This window comes from Amblyomma mixtum, chromosome 10, assembly GCF_055824585.1.
Source record: "Amblyomma mixtum isolate Tamu chromosome 10, ASM5582458v1, whole genome shotgun sequence".
Classification (NCBI taxonomy): Eukaryota; Metazoa; Arthropoda; class Arachnida; order Ixodida; family Ixodidae; genus Amblyomma; species Amblyomma mixtum.
The window spans coordinates 32,321,449-32,343,381 of NC_143021.1; the positions used below are offsets into that span (position 1 = coordinate 32,321,449).

The 21,933-nt window shown below is 45.8% G+C and overlaps 1 protein-coding gene across 1 annotated transcript; it reads left to right on the forward strand.

The window, feature by feature from the left end:
• Positions 1-201: 201 nt before the first annotated feature.
• On the forward strand, positions 202-19,247 carry LOC149325547 (uncharacterized). Its single transcript, XM_089564331.1, has 5 exons — positions 202-321; positions 8,218-8,357; positions 10,036-10,103; positions 16,955-17,035; positions 19,111-19,247. Exons 1-5 carry the CDS (start codon positions 202-204, stop codon positions 19,245-19,247), a joined length of 546 nt encoding a protein of 181 aa, XP_089420457.1.
• The last annotated feature ends 2,686 nt before the right edge of the window (positions 19,248-21,933 follow it).

Here is a 21,933-nt window from a genome sequence, read left to right on the forward strand (position 1 = left end):
ATATCACTGATGATATTTCTGATGAACTGTCAGGCTCATCACTGTCATGAGATAATTACGTTGCTTGTCTGCTTCATCGATACACTCCATCAGCCATGCGACGCGGCATACTATATCAGGGTTCCCCCCACTGCTACAGCGCATGTGACGGATAGAAGAGAGGTGCCTCTATCGACGCAGTGAACGCTTCTGAAATCTGGGATGTCTGGCTTAGCAGGACTTTTGATGCTCATGTTATGCTGCACCCCCGAAGCCCTGGCGAAGCTTGGTCCTCCAGGAGGTCCACAGAAACTCCACCATGAAGTGGCAGACGCCTTACAGGTACCCCTTTGACAGAATTCTCAAATCCTTTGCCATCCGCTCCTCTTCCTCCTGGAGACGTAAGGTACGCACGTCCACGTTACTAAGTCTCTTTTACACTGCGTTATGCAGTTGCAATCGAAAATACACGAGGCTATAAATAAGATTCATTTTTGAAGATAAGGCGTCTGCAGCGAGCACAGGAAAGGGTTAGTGAGAAGTATATTAGGCAGGCTTTCGCGGTACAGTAGACATAGTTATCCCAATGACCATGCAATGTAATTTTATTTCGAGCAGACTCTTTTTGATCTAATGCTCTAACGAAAGGTTTATAAATGAAAATTTCGGCTCAAAACGTGTCTCAGAATGCAACCGAGGAAAAATGGCAGATCATTTTTGTGCCGTCTTTCTTGACGAGAGCAGCTAGTGGCGCCCAGGAGTTCTTTGTCAGTTGAATGACTTCCTCGCGCAACATTTCGTTCACCTGCCTCATGATGACTTCAGCTATCGCGCCGAAACTCAGTAGGGGCTTTGGGGAATCAGTTAGGTGTATTTGTCAGTGAAGGTTCGATACTTGGCGACAGTTATCTGCCGAAGCTTTGATAAGGATGAAAATGTCTTCTAATTGAGAAGCTAGGAATATGGTCTTGTGTGAGCCTTAAAAGGCGAGAAGCCATGAACCTGAGTTTTGTAGTAAAGGGGATCGCTGATGACAGGTATGAGAGGGCCAATGATTGCCTGGTTCGGCAATTTCATCCAAGGAGCTGACAGTATTGACTTTGTTGAGCTGTCGGCATTGGGCTGCCTATTATGGGGGTTGCATCTCGCAATGCCAATGGCGCGTTCGAGTAGTACCTGTTGGTTAATCTTGGCAATGCCTTTAGTGATTCCAGCAGCGTCCGCACATACGAAGACCATCATGTTTGAACGATGCGGCATTCTTTATTGAGAATACTCAGGGTGATAGAATTTGCGAGGCTGATCTTACAGGCTGCAGGTTCGTCCTTGAGAACTGACTGTGCACAGTCAGGAGCTCCAAGCCCAAAACACTTTGGGGCAGCAGTGCTTCAGAACCACTATAGTCCCCTTGCAGTGATATATGTGTGTCTTATGAGTGGTGCTTTTGCGGTGCGTCGTCCTGACGAAATGGGGACGTGGGCTGCCTAGGGGCGAATTTCCGGGGAAACATAATTTGTCGTCAGTTATTTCAGCTGTGCGGTGAACGGGCCATTCATGACAGAGTAATCGCCACCAATGTTCACCAAAAAAATTGCAGTGTGACAGCCAAGAGGCACTTTAAGTTCGGGGCTTAGTGTCCACGAATAGCACGCTGGTCTTTGTTTCATGGGATTATCTGATCGCAGCTGGTACAAGGCGTTGTAACTGCTTTGCGGAGCTGCGTCGTTTTGAAGTTCGGTCGAGTTGTCGTAGAGTGGTCTAAGGGGTCGGTGCTTCTTTATTGGATCACTGACTACCCTTTAATCATCGTATACGTCGTTCGCAGGGGACCTTAATTTCACCGAGAAGCTACTTCATCTCCAAATACTGGTTTCTTCAGTTTTTCCTAGGTGGGCTCGGACATCAAGGCTGACGGGAGCTTCGTACTTTCGGTGTGGCGACTGCAAAAGAGGGCTGACGGCAATATTCGTCGTATACCGCTCTCGACGGACGCAGTCGATGTTATCCAGGGCGGGCCGGGGCACGGTCACGCTGCGTCGATCGTGAAACCAAAAAACCAAAACACAGCACGGGAAGAGGCAAACGATGTGGCCAGTCTCAAAGCAACGAATGCAGAGCGAGTGTTTGTCTGGAGTTGTTCACGTGTCATGCTTCCTTGGTCTTGAGCATCGCCTCTATCAGCATGAGGCGGGGGGTGATGGCTAAGGGCGGCGTTCTGAAACAGTCAGCTCACATCGAAAAAATAAGTGGACCTAACCTTACCCGCCTTGTCGTAATAATCAGCGAAAGCTGAGAGCAATTAGCGGGTGAGAGGTCTTCAGCTGCAGGCCCGTTTTGGCATTTCACAGGCGACTTTTCGGATGGCCGTCTCTGCGCTGAGAACTTAGCTATCTTCCTCATGTGGTCTCGGGTTGGACGTGTTCCATCACTTCACGGCCACGACGGACCACTTGCACTGAGTAAACTACACTGCTCGGCTCCCAGTGCAACCTTAATCGCAGTCGAGGGGCTTCCCTGGATTTCACAAAAATAAACGCGCTTAATTGGCTCATTTTGTTTGCGGATACCTGAACCACAAAGTGATAAAGAAAGACCAGAAAGCTGAAGCGCGGCTGCAGCGGCCGGGACTGAGAAAAGAATTTGGTGAGGTTTAACTCTTCTAATCATGCAACGATGGCTTAGCGGCAGAGCATCCGCTTCGCCTGCCAGAGGAGTGGGGTTACAAACCCTGTGCCACGCCTGCTCTCCACCCGGTTAAAAAAAAAACTCTGTGTGTCAACAGAACTGCATAACCAGGCCTGAGGTGCTCCCTCATCTAGGTGAGTCGAACTGATAACGCACTCCCTCACCAGAGGAGGATGTGGCCACCCTTGTTTAGTACTCTGCCAGAACCTACTCTGAACAAAACATATTACCCGCGGCCCTCACTCCTCAGCGGCTGCGGAGCAACCCACCAAGGCGACGGTCAGACCTGTGACGTAGAGGAGGGTGCTAAGAATCTCTGTCTCCAGACAGGTTGCCATTAGAAACTGAACCTTGCAACGTTTAAAGCTAGAAACTTATCCAGTCAGGCAAGCCTAGCAGTGCTGTTGGGATGTCGTAGGGCTTAGTGAGTTTAGGAGGACAGGTGAGGCGTATACAGTACTAAGGGGCGTACATGTACTATGCTATCACAGATTAACGGACAGACGAGAACTAGGTGTGGGATTTCTCATTAACCAGGATATAGCTGGCAGCATAGAGGAGTTCTATAGCATTAACTAAAGGGTGACAGCTGCCGTAATTAGGCGTAATAAGAGGTACAAGCTGAAGGTGGTGCACGCCTAGTCGCCTGCATTCAGCCATGCTTACCAGGCCATACAGAAGGCGAGTAGTGCATAGGCTCCAGAAATAGCAGGGAGGTTTATAAGAGGAGTTCGCAGAGAGGAATAATTTGAATGAATGCCTTCTTCCGGAAATGAAAAAACAGCAAGTGGATGTGGAAGAGCCCAAGTGGTGAGACTATAAATGATATAGACTTCATACTATGCGCTCACTCTGGCACCGTGCAGGATGTGGAGGTCCTCGGAAAGGTGCGCTGTAGCGACAACAGAATGGATAAGTCTTGAATTCGTCTAGACCTGAAAAAGAAACGGAAGAACTTGGTGAAGCGGAAGCCCACTCACGAGTTAGCGGTACCAGGGAACGTAGAGTAATTCAGGATATCTCTGAAGAACAGATATTATCGGTCCTAACTCAAGAAGGCGATCTTTATGTTCAAACAGTTAACGATAATCTCAGAGCTATCATTACGGAGTGCGCAGTAGAAGCAGGCGGTAGGATGGTTCGACAGGATGCCGGCAAGCTATCTCAGGAGAGGAAAAATTTGAAGGGGGACGATAAAACATGAACGCTTCGCACCCTACAAAAAGAATAGAACAGGTGGACGTATCAAAGTTAATAAATAAGTGCAAGGTAGCCAACATCAGGAAGATTAATAAGGAGAAAATCGAGCACGTTCTAATAGAATAGAAGTAGCCTAAAAGATGCGAAGAGTGAACTATGCGTAGAAAAAAACAAGAGACAAAGAGAGCGATGTCATTACCATTAGGGATAAGATAGATAAAGTAGCCGAAGAGTTTTACACAAATCTGTACAGAAGCCCATCAAATCAGAACATTAAGGGAGTCAGTAGCGCAGAGTAACGGGACATACCGCAAGAACGAAAGAGGAAGTAAAGAAAACCTTAAGAACAACCGAACGGTGAAAAGCAGCTGCTGAGAATAAGGCAACTTCATCTCTCTTGAAGGACGGAGGGGATAGTGTGCTAGAAAAACTAGCCACGCTTTACATGAAGGCCTTATAACCTGGAGCGTAAGAGGAGCCTCGAAAAACGCTAACATCATCTTAATTTATGAGACGGGAGACTTCAAGGATTTCAGAAATTACACACCGATCAGCTTACTGTCCATTGGCTACACTCTATTTATTGAGGTAATCCAAACAGAATCAGGGCAACATTAGACTTCAATCAAGCAAATGATCAGGCAGGGTTTTGTAAAGAATACTCGTCTATAGAACATATCCACACTATGAATCAGGTGTTAAAGCCAGTCAGGCTGATGATGATGATGGACTCTTCTAAACCTAGTTATACAGAGCGAAAGCTCTTTTGCGTTGCTTCGAAAGTCTATCTTGTCGTTGCTAATCGGTTTCAGCGGCTCATTTAGCTCGCGTCCACTGTAGTAGACGTTCTCGGCGAGCTATATCGACTGGATGATCGGACGCGGCATGAAGGCGACGCCGAAGAGCTGACACGCTCGGTCCGGCGCGCACCTCATCCTGAAGGAGAAACCGCTAACGTAGCAGGTGCTGCATCCTCTGCTAGTCACATAGTGTCGAAATGGCGAAGCCGGCTAGCGCCCTCATTTGCGTCTCTCCGAGCCTCTAGTCTCCTAATCACGCGGTGTCACAGCGGCGGAGCCATCGAGCGCGCGCCGGCGTGCCTTTGCTTGCCGAGTCGCGTGGTTTGCCTGCGCTCCGGGGCCTGAAGGTCAAATACGCATCATGATCAACGTTAGGAGGCATGTAGTAACATAGCTTTCGTTCTATTGGCGTTGCTTGCTGGTGGAGGTCTGCAAAAAGGGACTAGAAAGCGCTGAGCACGACCAAAGAAGCATGTCTGATTCAGAGTGTGATTCCGCATCGAGGAAATTCCCTTTTAGTTCCTCCCGGAACAGTTTAGGGTCCCTTTACATGGCGCAAATTAGACAGTAGTTCATACTCTCTCCTTATTTAAAGCTTTGACGATGTTGCTTGAACTGGTCTAGATCCTCCCCTGGATTTGAGGACGCCAAAGGCGGATAATTCGTTTACTTTGCCATTGGACACCTCAACCTCGCCTTGAGCAAGTTTATGGTTTGGTTTATGGGCGTTTATGTCCCAAAGCGGCTCAGGCTATGAAGGACGCCGCAGTGAAGGCTCCGGAAATTTCTAGCACCTCGTCTTTTTTAGCGCTACACACGCTCAGTTCAGTTCAGTTTATTTACCTTAAAGGCCTCCTTGTATCGGGGGTATTACATAAGGGGTGGGATTTTAATGAAATGAGCAGACAAAACAGCGAATATTATTTAGCACTGAAGGTGATCGGTTACATGTTCTTGAAAAGTAGAGGATGAAGCGATGTTGACGATGTCACGGGGTAGACCGTTCCAGTTCGTTGCTGCTCGAAAGAAAAATGAAGCAGAAAAGGTGGCAGTATGCGATGGCGGCCGGGCAACTTGTAGGGGATGACTGGTGCGGTGAGATATGCGTGCGGCAGCTGTGATATACGGTGACCGATTGAGGGAAGAATGAAATAATTTGTGATAAAGGGTGAGACTTGAAATGCGACGACGGAACGAAAGGGGCGGTAGTCCTGATAATGCTTTCAATGAAGAAATGCTGACGTCATATGAGTATGAATAGTGGATTAATCGAGTGGCACGATTTTGGACAGCTTCTAATGCATTAATTAAATAAGTTTGGTGCGGGCTCCATATGGCAGAGGCATATGGAGCCCGCTAGCATTTCGCCTCCACGCAAATGCGGCCGCCGCAGCCCGGATTGAAACCGCATCTTTGGGGTCCGGAACCGAGCGCCATAACCACTGAGCCACCGCGCCGTGAGAGAAAATCACGAGCGCTAACTGGAAACAACCTTGTAGTTGGCGTTTCCGTTTCTTTCTGACGGCGTGGTAGACGTGTTCACCGTCAGAGTGAGCCAGTTATGCGTCATTCGTTTCCTCAAACTCAAGCAAACCGTCTAGACTGAGAATTAAGGTAGACTGAGAATCTTATTGCTGGTCTAAATACTGTCTTTGTTTTGAGTAAAGACAAGGCGTGTTCCTGGTTCACTTTGTTGGGAAACAAGAACCACGCCTTGAGAAAATGCAAAAAAGTCTGCGCAACGTTACGCGCAACGGCTGCCGTTGTGCTCCACAAATGCGTTACAACAAAGCTATTATAGCTTTCGATGTAAAATGCTTGGGTGGTCTCCTCGGGGACCAGGACTGCGTACTGCAGCGGCACAGTTAGTTGCTCGAGTTTCGCTGCAGCCGACGATGATGGGGAGCAAAGCGCATGTTGCACTTCTTCGCGGATGATTGCCGTGAAGGTCACTAACTGAGACCGGTTGGAAGTCGATAGAAGCCTACGCAGCTCTTTCTGGACAATAGTGCGATATTATCGGCTGCTGTGTCGTCCGATGGTACTCGCGATGGTGTAACCACCAATGGGCCGGAAAAACGAGAAGAGCTCTAATCCAGGAATCCTTGCGCTGTTAAGAAGGCAGGTCACTGGAGGTGGCAGACGGCGCAGGGGTCTCGATTTCACACAGTCTGGCAATTCCGGCCGGTAACGGGGAATACGAAACGGCATCGGCGACCTGATGCGCGCGGCCCGACTGGTAGACGACGGAGATGTCATATTGTTGGAGATGCAGCGTACACCGCACCAGGTGGCCGGAGGGATCTTTCAGTTAAGAAAGCCAACAGAGGCTGTGATGATGCGTAACGACCTCGAAAGGACGGGCGTACACGTAAGGGCGAAACTTGCCTAGGGCCCACACAATGGCGAGGCACTCTTTTTCAGTCACATAGTTGTCGATTCAACCTTGGTAAGTGTGCGGCTGGCATATCCAACGACATATTCGTCGAATCCACATTTGCGCTGGGCGAGCAGTGTTTTGAGACCAATACCACTGGCATCCGTGTGAACTTGAGTCGGGGACGCCGGGTTGATAAGGCGCTGGATAGGTGGTGACGTGAGAAGTCGAAGCAAGGTATTGTCGGCGTCGTCGCATGCGGGGTACCTAGCCGAAAAATCGACACTGTTGCCGAGCAGCTGCGTCGAAGGGGTAGCAATTGAGGCAAAGCTGTGAATTAAACGTCTAAAATAAGACCAGAGCCCTAGGATGGTGCGGAGTTCCTTATAGGTGGAAGGATTGGGAAACGTTGTCACGGCATGACGTCTGGCCAGATCAAGGCGTACACCGTCTTTCGACACGAAGTGACCTAAAATTGTGAGTTAACTTGCAAGACAAGTGAGTTTTTAAAGTTCAGCAGCAAGCCGGCGTTTGTCAGGCATGTGCTTCAGGCGCCATAGATGCGTCTCAAAGTCCTGCGAAAAGATGACAATGACATCAAGGTAGCAGAGGGACGTCTTCTACTGGAGGCCAGGCAAAACAGCATCTGTCATTCGTTCGAAAGCAGTAGGAGCGTTACATAGGCCAAAAGGCATGACGATGAACTCGTAGAGGCCGTCACGGACCTGGTAATAACCAGTGCGCAAATGAGGCGAAGAAAAGAGCTCCGTGCCTTGTAGACAGTCCAGAATGTCATCAATGCGGGGCAGAAGGTAGTCATCTTTGCGGGTGTTTTTATTAATGCGGCAATAACCGACGCAAAACCGAAAGGAGCCATCTTTCTTCTTCACGAGGACAACCGGGGAAGCCCATGGGTTGTTGGAGGGCTGAGTTGCTCCACTTTTAGGCATGGTGTGTGGTCGTTTAGAGTAGTAGAAATTTTCGTTTTCTGTCCAGTGTAGTTATCGGCCTGTAAGCTTTATGGCTAAGTTATATAAGCTCGTCTCAGTTGGCGTCTGACTTGCACAAAAGACTTGTTACGTGCTCATGGAGGCTTGAGTTCTAGTGAGTGCTACAATTTTCAGAAATTATACATCACTGACATTGCTCTTTAATGCGGTTTTTCTTTTTTTGCAGGCGTTTACAAGCTTCAAATTTGCAGTATCAATCTCTGACTCAGATAATGACACCATTTTTGAATGTATGTACACTACGAGAACAGAAGTTGACCTTGAAGAAAAAACAGCGACTTATGAGTGGTTTTTTCCAGGCATTGGGTATGCATATCTATCAAAGTTGCTGTTCAGCTTTCTTTTGTAACGCATTTTCATTAGGCAGTGCTCGAAAGAGCATTCATTGGTAACCACGAAAGCAACAAAAAGGATCAGGGCTCCGTTGTTCGCCCAAAAAAAAGAATATCCTTTAGAATCTGATTTGCCAAGTGCTCAATCACTGAAAGGATCAATCGAAAAAAAAAATTTAGAACACCAAACTGGTGCAGGAAAAACTCAATTGTAGCCCACGAGAAATATATCAATATAAATTCGTGCAATGACTTAGCAAGATTGATCATTTCGAAATAAGAAAACAGATGAAGTTCCTTGGCTGTAGCGTCACTAACTTATTTGGGTGGACTTGCGCCCGTCAAGAACTGAACGACTCGGCGGGGCGACGTAGTAACCAGCGCACTCGGCGGCCATCGAAGGGAATATCCTGGCTCTCTCGGCCATGGGCAACTTAAAGTCAACATTTAACGTTCGAGATAGGCCTTACAAAATAACCACAACAGTCTGGAACAACGTAAAATCTCTTCAGCCTGGCTGCAGTCCGTCGAGACGAATCTTGTCGCATCTTCCATCACAAATGAAGCCATAAAGCCGCGTGCCGGAGGCGTTAAGGACGAACAAACAAGCATTACAAAGCTTCGCGGTATTATGCTGCCTGACGCAGGATTCGACTAAGCTATCGCGCAGGCTTAGCACACTCTTTGTAACTTAGATGGTAAGAGCTCTTCATCGTGACTATGCCCAATGACAACTACGCCAGTCTCCAGTTGGGAGTAGTGTGCTGATCATAGCTTTATGGAGGTTGACAATTAAATATATACATTCCTAGCAGCTTTAGATTAGGACGCATCTTGGAGCATTTGATTCCCATCTATTTTAAGCGACAAATGTGTGACGAAGCAAGTCCAGGCCGCCGCACAGTCCGTGGGCTTCAATACATTGGCAACTGCACGCTCTTCGTATATACCGGGGGTTTCAGCGAACACTTTCAAAAGTTTTAAAATAGGCTTTTTGGGGTACAAAATAAAATTTGCGGCATATTATTACTAGTCTTGGCGGACACCAGAAAACTAATGAATCGTCTTAGTAAGCTGGTTAACTAATTTTTATAATTAACTATTTAACTGGTAGGGTTAGGCCCCTAGTTGCAATCAGAGATTTGTAGCTGAGTTTTTAGAATTTCGAGAACGCAATTACCCTCGCCACTGTGGCTTGACAAAGTTTGGCTGAATCGTGCGCAAATACATGAACTTTTGAAAGCATGCAGGAAAAGCAAGCCCTCCAGTCCACGTAACTAGTCGAAAAAGCCAAATTTTTTCGAGCCACAGCGCCAACGGTAAGTGCGTTTTTGAAATTCTAAAACTATTATGGCTATTACTGACAACCGGATGCAGAACTCTAATTGCAACCAGGTGCCAGGTGCCTCACTCTAATAGTTAAAAAGTTAATTGTTAGAAATTAGCTAACCATAGATTCACCGGTTGTCTGGTGTCCGTCAGGTATAACAATACCATCCCGCAAAAGCCATAATTTTACCCTCAAAAGGCTATTTTTGAAAATTTTTGAAAGTGTTGGCTGAAACGCCCGTACTTACACGCTCTTTACCAACTGGAGCGCTCTTGATATATCTTTGGACTGCAGTGTTTTTAATATATGACACTATATACAGGAGAGCCATACCCTTTCACGTCATGGCAGCAGATGAACCTGGAACGATAACATTTACGGTCGAAGATGGTGAGTGAAACTCTGGCTTTCTTGCGCTTTGAAGGTCACGTTTTTTTTTTGACAACAAAGGATGTCGTTTCGGCGAGAACAGATTAAAAATGACTGTCATAGATGTAATATCCAAAGAGTAATTGATAATAGTGGCTGGGAAAAAACTGAATAGTTATATCGGCGGTGATGCAGACATACAAAGTGTCATGCAGAGATAACTCTGGCGGGTTTGTTGATACAAAGAATCATCACTGTAGGTTTTTCCGAATAGAGTACGGATCATCTCGTTAGTCTAAATAATTATTGCTTGTAACCGACAACCTGGCGTCCATATTTGTTTCGTGTTTGCATATAATACTAATGATCGTGCCTGGATTTATTAAAAACGTGAGTCATGGTTTAGCCTGAAGGGTGCCCGAAAGAACACGCGTGACGTGTCGGCTCCTGTTTTGCAGCGTCTTAGAGTTGTAGAAGTTGAAATAGCCGTTAAGCTTAAAGCGTCATAATTGGTGCATGGCGGAAAAAAACTTAGAATGTCTCTGGAGGTGTGTTCTTCCAAATGCAGAAGTCTGTTAACACCTTAACAAGGTAGTTGTGTCTCAGTCGGGTCATACCAAAGTACATAAGAACGGAAGACGAAAGTGAAAATGAATAAAAATTTATCTGATATAACGAAGACGAAAAACTCTCTCCCCATGTTGCGCTCCGCTGCTCCTTGCGGTTATGTTAATCGTGACCAGTCACTTTTTCATGCGTTTGCATAAAGAGTGGCCTCTTGCAAAACTTGACCAGGCGCCGTGATTTTGAGGCAAAAGCCGGAGTGGAATTTGGATAGGAAGACAATGCAGCTGGTGTGTAGTGGGAGAGGACGCGGGTGGAGATGGTCATAGAAGGAAAGAAGGCGAGCAGAGGTTTCGAGCAGAGGAGGGGAGCCAGTGGAAGGGCATGCAAGTGGGGAGCAGGGCAGGGACCCTCCCTCCGCCTCGCAAGCTCTGGGAGCTCCACGAAGGATGCGCTGCGGTAAGCGAGCGCGCCACTGACAGCAGCAGTGACGGCGGCACACCAATCACGGGAAATCTACCTTCATTCCTTTCCTTTCCGGGTGTAGAGCGCGCCCGGCACCTCTGGGCGCTCCGTGGCGGCGCACGGACACATCGGTCACCATCTCTTTCCAGGATGAAGTGGAGAGCAGAAACGAAACATTTTAAGTCTGCCACGACATACTACACGCTAACGCATGCCCTACTGCATGGAACGTGTTCATTGCCTCTTAACTTGTTTAATTGGGCGCACTCAAGAAAATCCATTCAAACGCTTCTCTTCTGTAGTTTTCGAATAGAAATGTGACACATAAATGAGTAAATAGGTTTGTGCCACCATAAGAAAATGTTATTGGCATCGCGCAAACACGTTCCCCAACCAATGTACCCTTTACGCTACGCAATCTTTCTGTGATTTAATAGTAGGACCACACTGTTTTATATGTACCAGCTGCAGAATCCTTTTTTTGATTGTCAGAACTCGCCTGTGCTGTGTCGAGATGATTTCGAGTTATTCCTTTTATGAACGGTGGTCATTCTCATTACGCTTTTAAATACTGGACAGTGCTTCCCACGCAAGTAGAGGCAAGAATCCACTCATATCCAGGAAGCTTTTGGCCGATCTTTCTTCTCCTCTTGTTTTAAAACACGAGTTCACTGAATCTAAAATAGGGCAACGTTTTGGAAAGAGCCGCTGGGTTTCAGTACGCGATAACAGATATCACTTATCCTGCAATGTTGTTCCTTCTATATAACACCATTTCATTTGTGCAACAAGGCGCCAATGCTAAAGGCAAACGCAGAACGAGGGATGTCGGCCTCATGTGTTGTTCTCCATCTGCGGTTTTTTTCTGACCCTATTCGCAATAATGTCCTATCGACTCGCCGACGAGTACGTGTTTAGTCTTATAACGACGCCAATCCGATGCAGAATCTCAAGAATATTTTCAGTGTTCATGACACCAGTCCCCTTTATTTCTAGGTTCCTATATCTGAGATGCTGCTCGAATATAGTCATGCGGTGTTCTTAGTCGGGTAATTATTCTTTATTCAGCATCACTCTTAGGCACCTGTTAGCGGGTAGCGTGCCGCGGTCGTCGCAACTCACAGAACTGTTGCAAAGCGAAGAGCACGGCGAAGGATGAAAGTAGACGATTAGGAAAGGATATCGAGAGCGAAAAGGCAAATGAGAAGGCAGCGGTAGAAGAGCGAAAAGCGGAAGCATAAAGGGAAAAGTCGTGGAGGATGATACAGCGGGGAGAGGACAGATGGGGGTTGTGGTTTGTTTGTGCAAGATGTAGGGTAATGACTTCCTAACGTGTTTGCCAATATCCGTCATGCTTAGGACGGTGCACCTCTACCAATTACCTGCGCAAAAGTGACTGCCGCGGGTACGGTGCGAAGCAGATACCCTCACAACCCCTCCGTTACAGGTGCAACACACTGGAGGGTTCCTGAACAACGATGCAATGCTTTACCAAAGTGAAGCGATTCATTGTCAAAGATAGTGGGCCCGTAATTGTTGCAAAGTTGTGTGGCTTAATATGCCTTAACAAACGTAATATCTGAAACAAAGCTACTAGGCGCAGTTTGAGTCAGCGATCAATCGGCAGCCGCAAAGTCAACCAACAGACACCTGGGCGTGCATGAGTGCCGTTTGCGAAACCCACGGCGTTTAGCATGAGAAGGAGCAGCAGCTACTCTTAATACACGGGCCACTTGCCTCGATGCCAAGTACAAACGAAGACGCTTATCCTTTGTGGTCCTTGAAGTACGTTGCCACAGGTTCTCGCAGGGAGCAGCAAAGTTTAGAGAGGCCATTGCAACCAGACATGTTGATCGAGCCGCTGTACACCACTGATGAGCTTTCGTCCAGTGCGACAGTTAGAGGCGTGTGCGACAAAGCGGCAATTATTCGCACTGCACTCTTAAGGGTAGCTCAAAGAGTCCCTTAAAAGAGTCTTTGAGGTTGGCTACAAAATGCTTGCATTACGTAGAGTACAGGCAACCGAGCGTTCATGCCGCGTACAAGCCCTCAAAAGCAAGCCGATAATTTACAATACAATTTTGAGATCTCCTCCTTCCGCGCCTCGGGGTGACCAGTGGTGCCGAGCTTTCACCCGAATCCGCGCGCATTGCGTCTTATAGCCCTGATTATGTCAGCAGCGGACTGCTATCAATGGTTCGCCGTGCCAGCTTCGTCAACACCAAACCAGTTTAGGAGGCGTTGGCTCCGCCCCCTGGGGAATTACCCCTCGTGTCGGAGGCCGGCGGTGGGACCGAGTGCGTGGGGCCAGCGGACCGATATTTCAGCGTGCAAAAAAGTGACAAGAGCAGAGGGAAAGGCGCGAAGAAGCAGAAATTCAAATTTTGGTTACAAATAACTCAGCTTCCACAAAACGCATCACAAAAACTTTTGCTGGAGGATATTTTTGACGCTGAGTCTCCTAGAATCCTAGGCATATCGCATGTTTGTTGAGACCCCCTTCCACAGCACCTTTAAGAGCCGTCCAAGTTCTCTGCTTTAAAACATCGTAAAATCAAGCTGTGCTCCAATTTCGCACTAGAGAGTACTGTCTTTGTCGGTAAACTTTTGGCAATGCGGCTAAGAAGATAGCACAGCATTGTCTGTTAGCAGCCCCACGTGTTTTTTTTTTTTTGCGCAGATTATACAGACCTCAAGATCTGCCAAATTCGCACTCCATATACACCTGTGGTCCACAGGTCTCGACATAATTTCTAGAACCATTTCAGCTGCGGGATACATTGCAGGAATATCTTGACGAAGTTGTTTTTTTTTCAGTTTTTCGCGTATCTTGTGAACGTCACTGGCCATAATTCAATGTACCAGTTGGCAGCTACAACAGCAAGGAATTTCAATAACTAAGTCTGACCTCGCGTTCACACTGGTGCTAACGCGAATTTCAGTGAGAACAGTCGCCTCAGTGGCCTAGTGATTATGATGCTCAGCTGCTGACCCGAAAGACTCGGGTTCGATCCCGGCCGCGGCGGTCGCATTTCGATGAACGCAAAATGCTGGAGGCACGTGTACTGTGCGATGTCACTGCAGGTTAAAGAACCCCAGGCGGTCGAAACTATCCGGATCCCATCACTACGGCGTCCCTCATAGCTTGAGTCGCTACGGGGCGTTATACCGCATAAACAAAATCAATTTCCGTGAAAAACGGACAGGTGCGAAATGTCGATGTTAGCCGCACTGCTAATAAAACTATCGACTGGGACGCCTTTTACAGGTAATTATTACATAACCTCCATTACCACCAAGCTACTCAGACGGAAGAATCTATCACACGTTACTAGGCGGTTGCTGAACAGGTCTATATCTTCGACAAGCACCTGACCCACATCTGCGAAGCCCACGAGCGCCTTCATCGTATAGAGCGGCCTAACGGCACACGCTACGAATACAGCGGGCGAGCGCCGCAAGACAGCGCTGTCTCGCTAGTATGCCAAAAGCTGTCTCGTTCCAGATGGTTCGATTGCTGTTCTACATTTGACGAGAGGACTGGCACACCAAAACTCTGGCACACCGACAAACAATTGACAGGCAATACCAAGACACCTAATGCAGCAAGTGATAACCAGCTTTCCAATAACTCGAATCCCGACCACTGTGAACAAGAGGCGGCTCAGTGTTTTGTCACAACCGTCATGTCACCAGACCCGAGTCTCTATCAGTGGAGCGCACCGGGCAAGGACAGCTTCACATGGCCTATGATCCGCAAATATACGAGACGACTGGAAGCTGTCAGTTGTTTATCCTGGATTCCAGCCAGGCAAGACGCCGGACATAGTCTAGAGCCTTCACCCCTTTTCGTTAACTCCAGTTTTTACAAATTCCTAGAGCGACTTATTCTTACGTGGCTAGCCTGCATACAGGAAGAGGCAGGAACTGGCCTCTACTACGCCGTGGATCAGACTGGCTTTCTTCTTGGCATCTGTTTCTTCCCATACGCCGGCAGAGTGTCAGCAGTTCAGCATTATTCTATCCGAATTCCTGTACCATGGCTTTGTTCAGTAGCCATGTGAAGGTTCCCGGCACTATACACCTACACGCCACACTCAAAATATGTTGACGTCTCAGTGAAAGATACTGCTACACACTCAGAAATATGATTCCCAAAACAGCTCCTTCATCTAGAGATGTGATGCTGAAGTGTTGCTGGCTTTGTAGTAACCGTTTCTATTAATCCACGATGCAGTGGAAGTTCACTGCATATCCGTTTTTCCACGACGGAGGAAAGAAAATGCCTAAGGAATTCCCAAACGGAGGAGCAGGTAGTGTTTGCTCTGGGGATGTGTTGTGAATGCGAAGTCAACATCGAGTTAGGTAACCCGGTGCAAGCATTGCGATGCGATGCAAGTAACGTGCAATGTTCCGAAGAAACCCATGCGGACGAGGTCTCTCCTATGCTGTAGCAGCATCAACATGGTTTTGTTATATTCAGACCGTGCGCACAGTTTCCTCAGCGAGAAACGCGAAGACATTTTGAAATGTTTTGAACGATTTACCTTTGCATGCTTCGTCAAGTCGAAAGCAAAATATCTGATAGCTCGGGGCTACATTTTTGCTACTAGCCCCGCGGGAACTTTGATTGCGTAAATCGTATGACTTCTTGACATGCCATTAATCAGGAATTCTGCGCCAGGCATTAAGACCACTGCCAAGTCTTAGGCAGCAATTACAGCGGTGATGTGGACAACGAGTGATTCGTCATGGACATTTGTGCTACGGGCAACAGCACGAACAAGTCATGCTGCCCGTGTCCATGAAGGCGAGCTTACTGAAGCCAAGTTATTGCAGTGTGCTCTCTGCTCTCAAGAAGGCAGCGGCCCATAGCAAGGGACATCACCAGAAGGAAGGCCTTACAGCCCTATAAGCTGGGTGAATCTATTGCCGTAGCAAGGAAAAAAGGTTTGCATTCTATCAATGACGGCAACAGAAGCGCTAATGGCGCTGTTTCGATCGATTGCGGGTGCGACTTGCTGCTGTTGAAGATCACAGAGGGGGGAAGTAGTTTCTCCTACGCGTTATCTCCTGGCCAACGTCTAAGCACATGGGATGTTGGCACATTCTGCTTGTTATTGGTTCAAGTGCAGGTTCCAGTGAGGTTAATAAAGACTTTTGGGCAAGTGTGTTATTTATTCCAAAGAGTACACTTGCTTGCATATCCCCCCTAACAGGACATTTTTGGTGGCTTCCATACATTAGCAGGCTAGATGGCTGCATACTGTAGGTCCTATATCTCCATAATTTAAAGCGCTACACTACAAAAAGGGAATTCTTAGCTATCGTATAACCAGCCAAAAGATGCAACACAGCTAGGAGAAACGAACACGATACAAGGCTGGACCTATCTCTAGCCTTGTCTTGTGTTCATTTCTCCTAGCTGTGGCTGGTTATAAGGTGATTCAGAATCAACTCGCCCAATTGTCAGCCTTATTCGAATTCCTAATGTTTGCCAGCCACAAAGCTCTGGATTATATCTGTTTACAGTCCGTAGAAATAGTCTATAACGAGCCGTAGTGGCCTCGAGGATGGTGGAGTGACTGCGTTTATGGACCGCCTAAGGGTTAAGTATTCACTGCTTTTCCGATGGAGAAAACAGGAGTGTTCACTTTGTCATTCCTGTAACGGCATTCTTACAGGTATGATTATAAAAAGAGATTTTGAGAGATTACAAAGCATCACTCACTGTCGCAGCGCGGCACCAAGCTCATTCCTCAAGTTCAGCTTACCTTTCTCTGCGTGAAGGCAAAATTCAGGTTTTTAAACTCAGCTTGCCTGTGTGTCTCTTTATTTTTCAGATCTAACGCCGTATGAAGGCGCGATTTATTTCACGGACTATGTGAACTGCGTTATTGCCGATCTAGAATACCGAGGACACCGTAAGTGATGTTCAAACAGTCCAAGAAAGTCTTGTGAGAAAGAAGCACTGCTATTTTCTATGCTTTTTCTTTTCCTTTTTTAGCTAACGTACATTTGCTCTCTTGCGAAAGCTCCCTGGGTATGAAATGAAACTGATATAAAAGCGTTATTTCTTCTCGAAACACCCACGCCAAAGGCGTAATGATACTTTGTGCCTAAGCAAAAAAAAGGGGTGCTACATACCTTCACGAATCCTTATGTGCGCTTTTCTATAATATAATGGCTATTAGAGGACTCATGATATTGCAACCCTGCAAAAAATGAACGGGAAATCTGGACTGTGTTGACTTATTTCACAGCTTACTGACAGAAACGATATGATCGCTCGCTTTTTAAATACGAGGTTATAGCACCAGTCTGCAAATTATTTTTTTTGATCATCGAGCTGTGCAAAATTTTCAACCCATAATCCGGGCGATGACAGTGTGGACAGCAATAGCAGTGTGGATAAAAACAACAACGGCCATATCGCTATCAAAATTAACCTACATCGTAGGCAGGCGGCACGTATTAAGGTAATGAAGTCAAGCTTTATTTACTTTGTCTACATGAACTGATGTGACTTGCTTCAAACGTTGCTTGAATTGCAGTTTGATTGGGGGCCAATAGCATGTTGGCAGTTGCCGCCGGTTGTCGAATGCATTAGCAAATGTTTCGGAAAAAAAATTCATATGCTAGAAAAAGAAGAGCGTTGAAAACTGAGCTTGCCAACTAAAACGAATGAATTTCTAAAAAAAAATTAATCATCCAACTATTTTTCACTTCTTGGCCCTGAAGGCGCATATTGGTGCAGATTTTAAATCCTTCGTCGAATTGAATTTCAGAACAGAGAAATTTTATATATAATTCCTATTCACCCGCCTAGTTCTGGGAACACTCTTTCTAGAAAAAGTACGAGAATTTAAGTGTCCTGATGCCACCTCTTTACGAGTGAAAATATCCTTGAAGTCTTTTGCTAAGTTTCCACTCACTCCTGCATAACCGTTGTGTGGTTGGCAGTGTCTCTGAAACAGATAAGAAAACATAGAAATAAAGAATCCAGACAAGAACATTAATTTAAAACCCAACATTTTATGCACATATCTAAATTAGAACCCAAAGCAGATGCTAGCTATTGCCCCCAATTACCTCTGAAGAAGGAGTTGAGCCGGCTCCGAACCGATGGGTATTAAAGTTTTTTGTTGCAGATGTATCGGAGTTTACTGCAAGAAATCAAACACAGTCAGATAGGCAGATCTGTCAACATGTTTAGTGTTCAGAGTTTAATGCAGAGAAATAACAGATGGGCTATGCGGGACGCCATGGGGGAGGGCTCTGGATCAGTCAAGGCCTTCAGGCTTTTCACGTGCGCTGACATCGCAATGCATACAGGCGGTTTTGTGTTTCGCTCCAATCAAAATCTGACCTCCGCTGTTCAGATTGAAGTAGCGACCTTGAGGTCAGCAGCCTAATGCCAAAAGCAACCGCCGCGGGTAATAACACAGAAATACGAAGGCGGCCGAGTATGAAGCATAATACACCCATGGCGGGCTGTATTTTGTTGTCAAAGTACACATTTGAAGAAAGCACAAAAATTCAAGGGAAAAAAAGAAAAATACGAAGATGCTCCTATTTTCAATATTCTCAAGCATTTTCTACCTCACCTTGATTCCGACTGCTCGTAGCCTTTTTACTTTCGCGAAAGGAAAACCGCGAAAATATTAGTACTTCGAGCTCTGGATTGCGTTCAAGAAAATATTCTTTACGAATACTCTCCCTAGACTCTTGTGAAGACATTATCTCTAAAACTTTTCTAAATTAATCCCATTAGGATTTTTGTCAGACGGAGGTGGACAATGCTTCTTGTGAAATAAATTTGGTATGAGTGGAACTATGAGTAGAGCTCACTGCTTTGACATAAACAGTAAACGTAGCTGGCTGTGCACATTCGAGACTGATGGATGAATGAGGTCGCGTATCATAACTGAGCACAAGCAATATACTGTTTTATGCATCTCATTCCTTCTGCCTTCTCCATGTTGCATCATTTCTCCAGAATGCACGCTGTGGGCTCAGAGGGAAGTCAAGGATAACGTGCCTCAAGACTGCATTGACCACTTCGTGGATACCTGCGGCGTCATTGTTCCGCAGCACAGCAGGGATTTGTGCCCGGACGGCGCAGGCGACTACTAATAGTGCGAAGACTGCCGCGTCTGTCTGTAGTATTAAAGAAGGCAGCATTTATTAGCATACTGCTTCCACTTAAATATCATTTTATCTATGCTTTGTGCAATACAAGTATATTTACGTCCCCAAGTCCAAAAAGCCCTCTGGGCTGTGGACGGCAATTTCTAAGAACAAAGAGCAGCGCAGTCGAAGTTCTATGGCAATGTTTGTTGAAATTGGGATAGTACTTAGTTATCAGCTTTTCACTGCAGATGCATTTTATCGTAATAGTTTGGTACATGGAGCAATGCAAAGTGTAGGCACGCAGGACAGTCCTGGTCCTATTGTTATGTGGCACGCTTTGGCGACCAAACTAACGTTACGCCTTACCTAGCACAAATTAGGAAGCACTTTATGCCAGTACTCGAGTTAGCAAATGCTTCAGCCGATGCGTTCGGGCATGAACACAAGAAATCATCGTATCTTCTCTTCGGAACGCAGTATGTTTTATAATGCCGAAGTATGCTGCATGATACCTTGTACACACCTGTAATCATGGCTGCAAAGATAATGGCACAAATTAAAAAGTGATTATCAATAAAAAAGTACGCACGAAAGTGGTGGCGTTCTAAAATGCATGCATAATATTTTATCTCCTTGCCTTATTGTTTCTGCAATAAAATATTGTTCAATGCTTCTAAAAAACGAGCTGTATTCCTTTCATATAAAATAAAAATATAATCGTCACGTTGCACGCTAGGTATCTGATATTATTTGAAAGCCATATTGAGGAACAACCATATTTCCCATACTTCCTGCAGAAAGCTAAAAGGTCTAACGAGGTCGGCCGCACTGGCGGTCAGAAGTCGATGTCGGAAAGGTGGGTACGATTTTGATACAGCTCCCGTTCCAGAGATCATTTTCTTTTGTTTTGAATTCAGTCAGCAAAAACCTAGACGGGTTCTTTGTGACAGAGTGTCCGTGAGTAAGGACACCCGGCCTGGAGGTTTTGTTGGTCCTCTTACTTAGACATAAATGCTGATGGACACCCTTAGCGAAACCTAACACGTTTGGAATATACGGTTGGTTGTTAAAATTGTATTTTAAACATATTCTGTATTCATGAATGCACTAGAAGTATGTAAGAAATACGTTCCTGCAATTTCATGCTTGGTATTCGAAATATATTCCTAAAATATGCCAAAAATACCTCACTTAAAGCATAATTCGAGCACTTTTCAAATACGTGAAAAAATATGTATGCAGTTTTAGCGTCTTTTGATTGTATTAAAAGTGTACTTTCGTAAATATGAAACTAATTTATCCCAAGTATACTTCAATTCTAACAAACGGGCAGTTCTTTTAAACGTATTTCCAGCGCACTTCTAGCTGCCTTTGAAGAGTCGAGGGCTCGAAATCGCCTTTCGGGAAATGGCATTTGCATGTCGTTGATGTATTTGAAGTGTACTTCCGTAAATACGTAATTAATTCGTCCAAACACTACATAATTCAAGCAAATTGACCGTCCGCATTATCATAACTGCAGCATACTTCAAGCTGCCGTTGAACAATCTAATGCTCGAAATCGAGTTTAGGGAAATCGCATTTTGGAATTGGCAATGCATTTAAAGTCTACTTCCGTAAATACGTAATTAATCCGTCCAAAGTATTCTTAAATTCTAAAAAATGGGCAGTCCGCGTAAACATATTTGCATTAAACTTAAAGCTACCGTGGTACAATCTAGGGCTTGAAATGACGTTTCAGAGAACAGTGAAAACTTTCCCTTTCTTGTCGTCCTTTCGTTTATGGTAATTTCTAGCCGGAAGGTAATCACCACTTATTTACACTATGAGCGGAGAATGTGATATCATTATATTGACAAAGGCGCTTTGGGTTCTTCGGGGCCAGAATATACCAGCGAAAAGGACCCCGTCTGGCAAGGCCGACCGGCATCCTCAGACACCCGCGTATCTGTTTGTTGGCAGTTCGACTCCTGACCAATGCCTGACGCAAGTTTCAACAAGCAATTCGGTTCTAGATCTTCCCCAGGTTCGAACACGATCAGTAGGGCACTTATGCGATAGTTTGGGGGCGCACAGTATTTGGGCAAAAAAATGCCTCACTGGGGAAAATAGTGCGTCGCTCTCGGTGGGTATATATAAGGCAAGCCAAGTCTGAAACTTCTCGGAACACTTCTTGTTTGCTGCGTCTTTTTCGTCATGATTTGCTAGGTGCAGGTATCTTTGCCGTTCCCATTCCGTGATGTGATCTTATAATCTCCTACACCTCTCATTTTTTTTACCCATGAGGCGCATACCCAAGGAGCGCTTCGTCCCGTCTTTCTGTCTTGTGTTCTGTCTTTTTTCGCGCCTGTAACCCAAGACGTACCTCTTAATTGATGATACCTACGCTCGTACAATTTTTTCTGCACTTCAAGCATTGACCCGTCTCATTCTGTGAAGCCGACCAGGACACCTTTTTTAAGCCCAAGTGAATATATTTTCTATGGATTTAATATATACTTTTAGTCTATTTCTAATGTAATCTAATGTATTTATTGTACATATTTAGTATATGTTAGTATATATTAATGCATTATAAATTAGCTAAGCGGGCAGAAATGCACTTGTCACGTTTCTTTAAGAACCTTCAAAATATTATTCCTAGTCTATTTGGAAAGCATTCGTATTGCAGTTTAAGTACAGCAAAAAA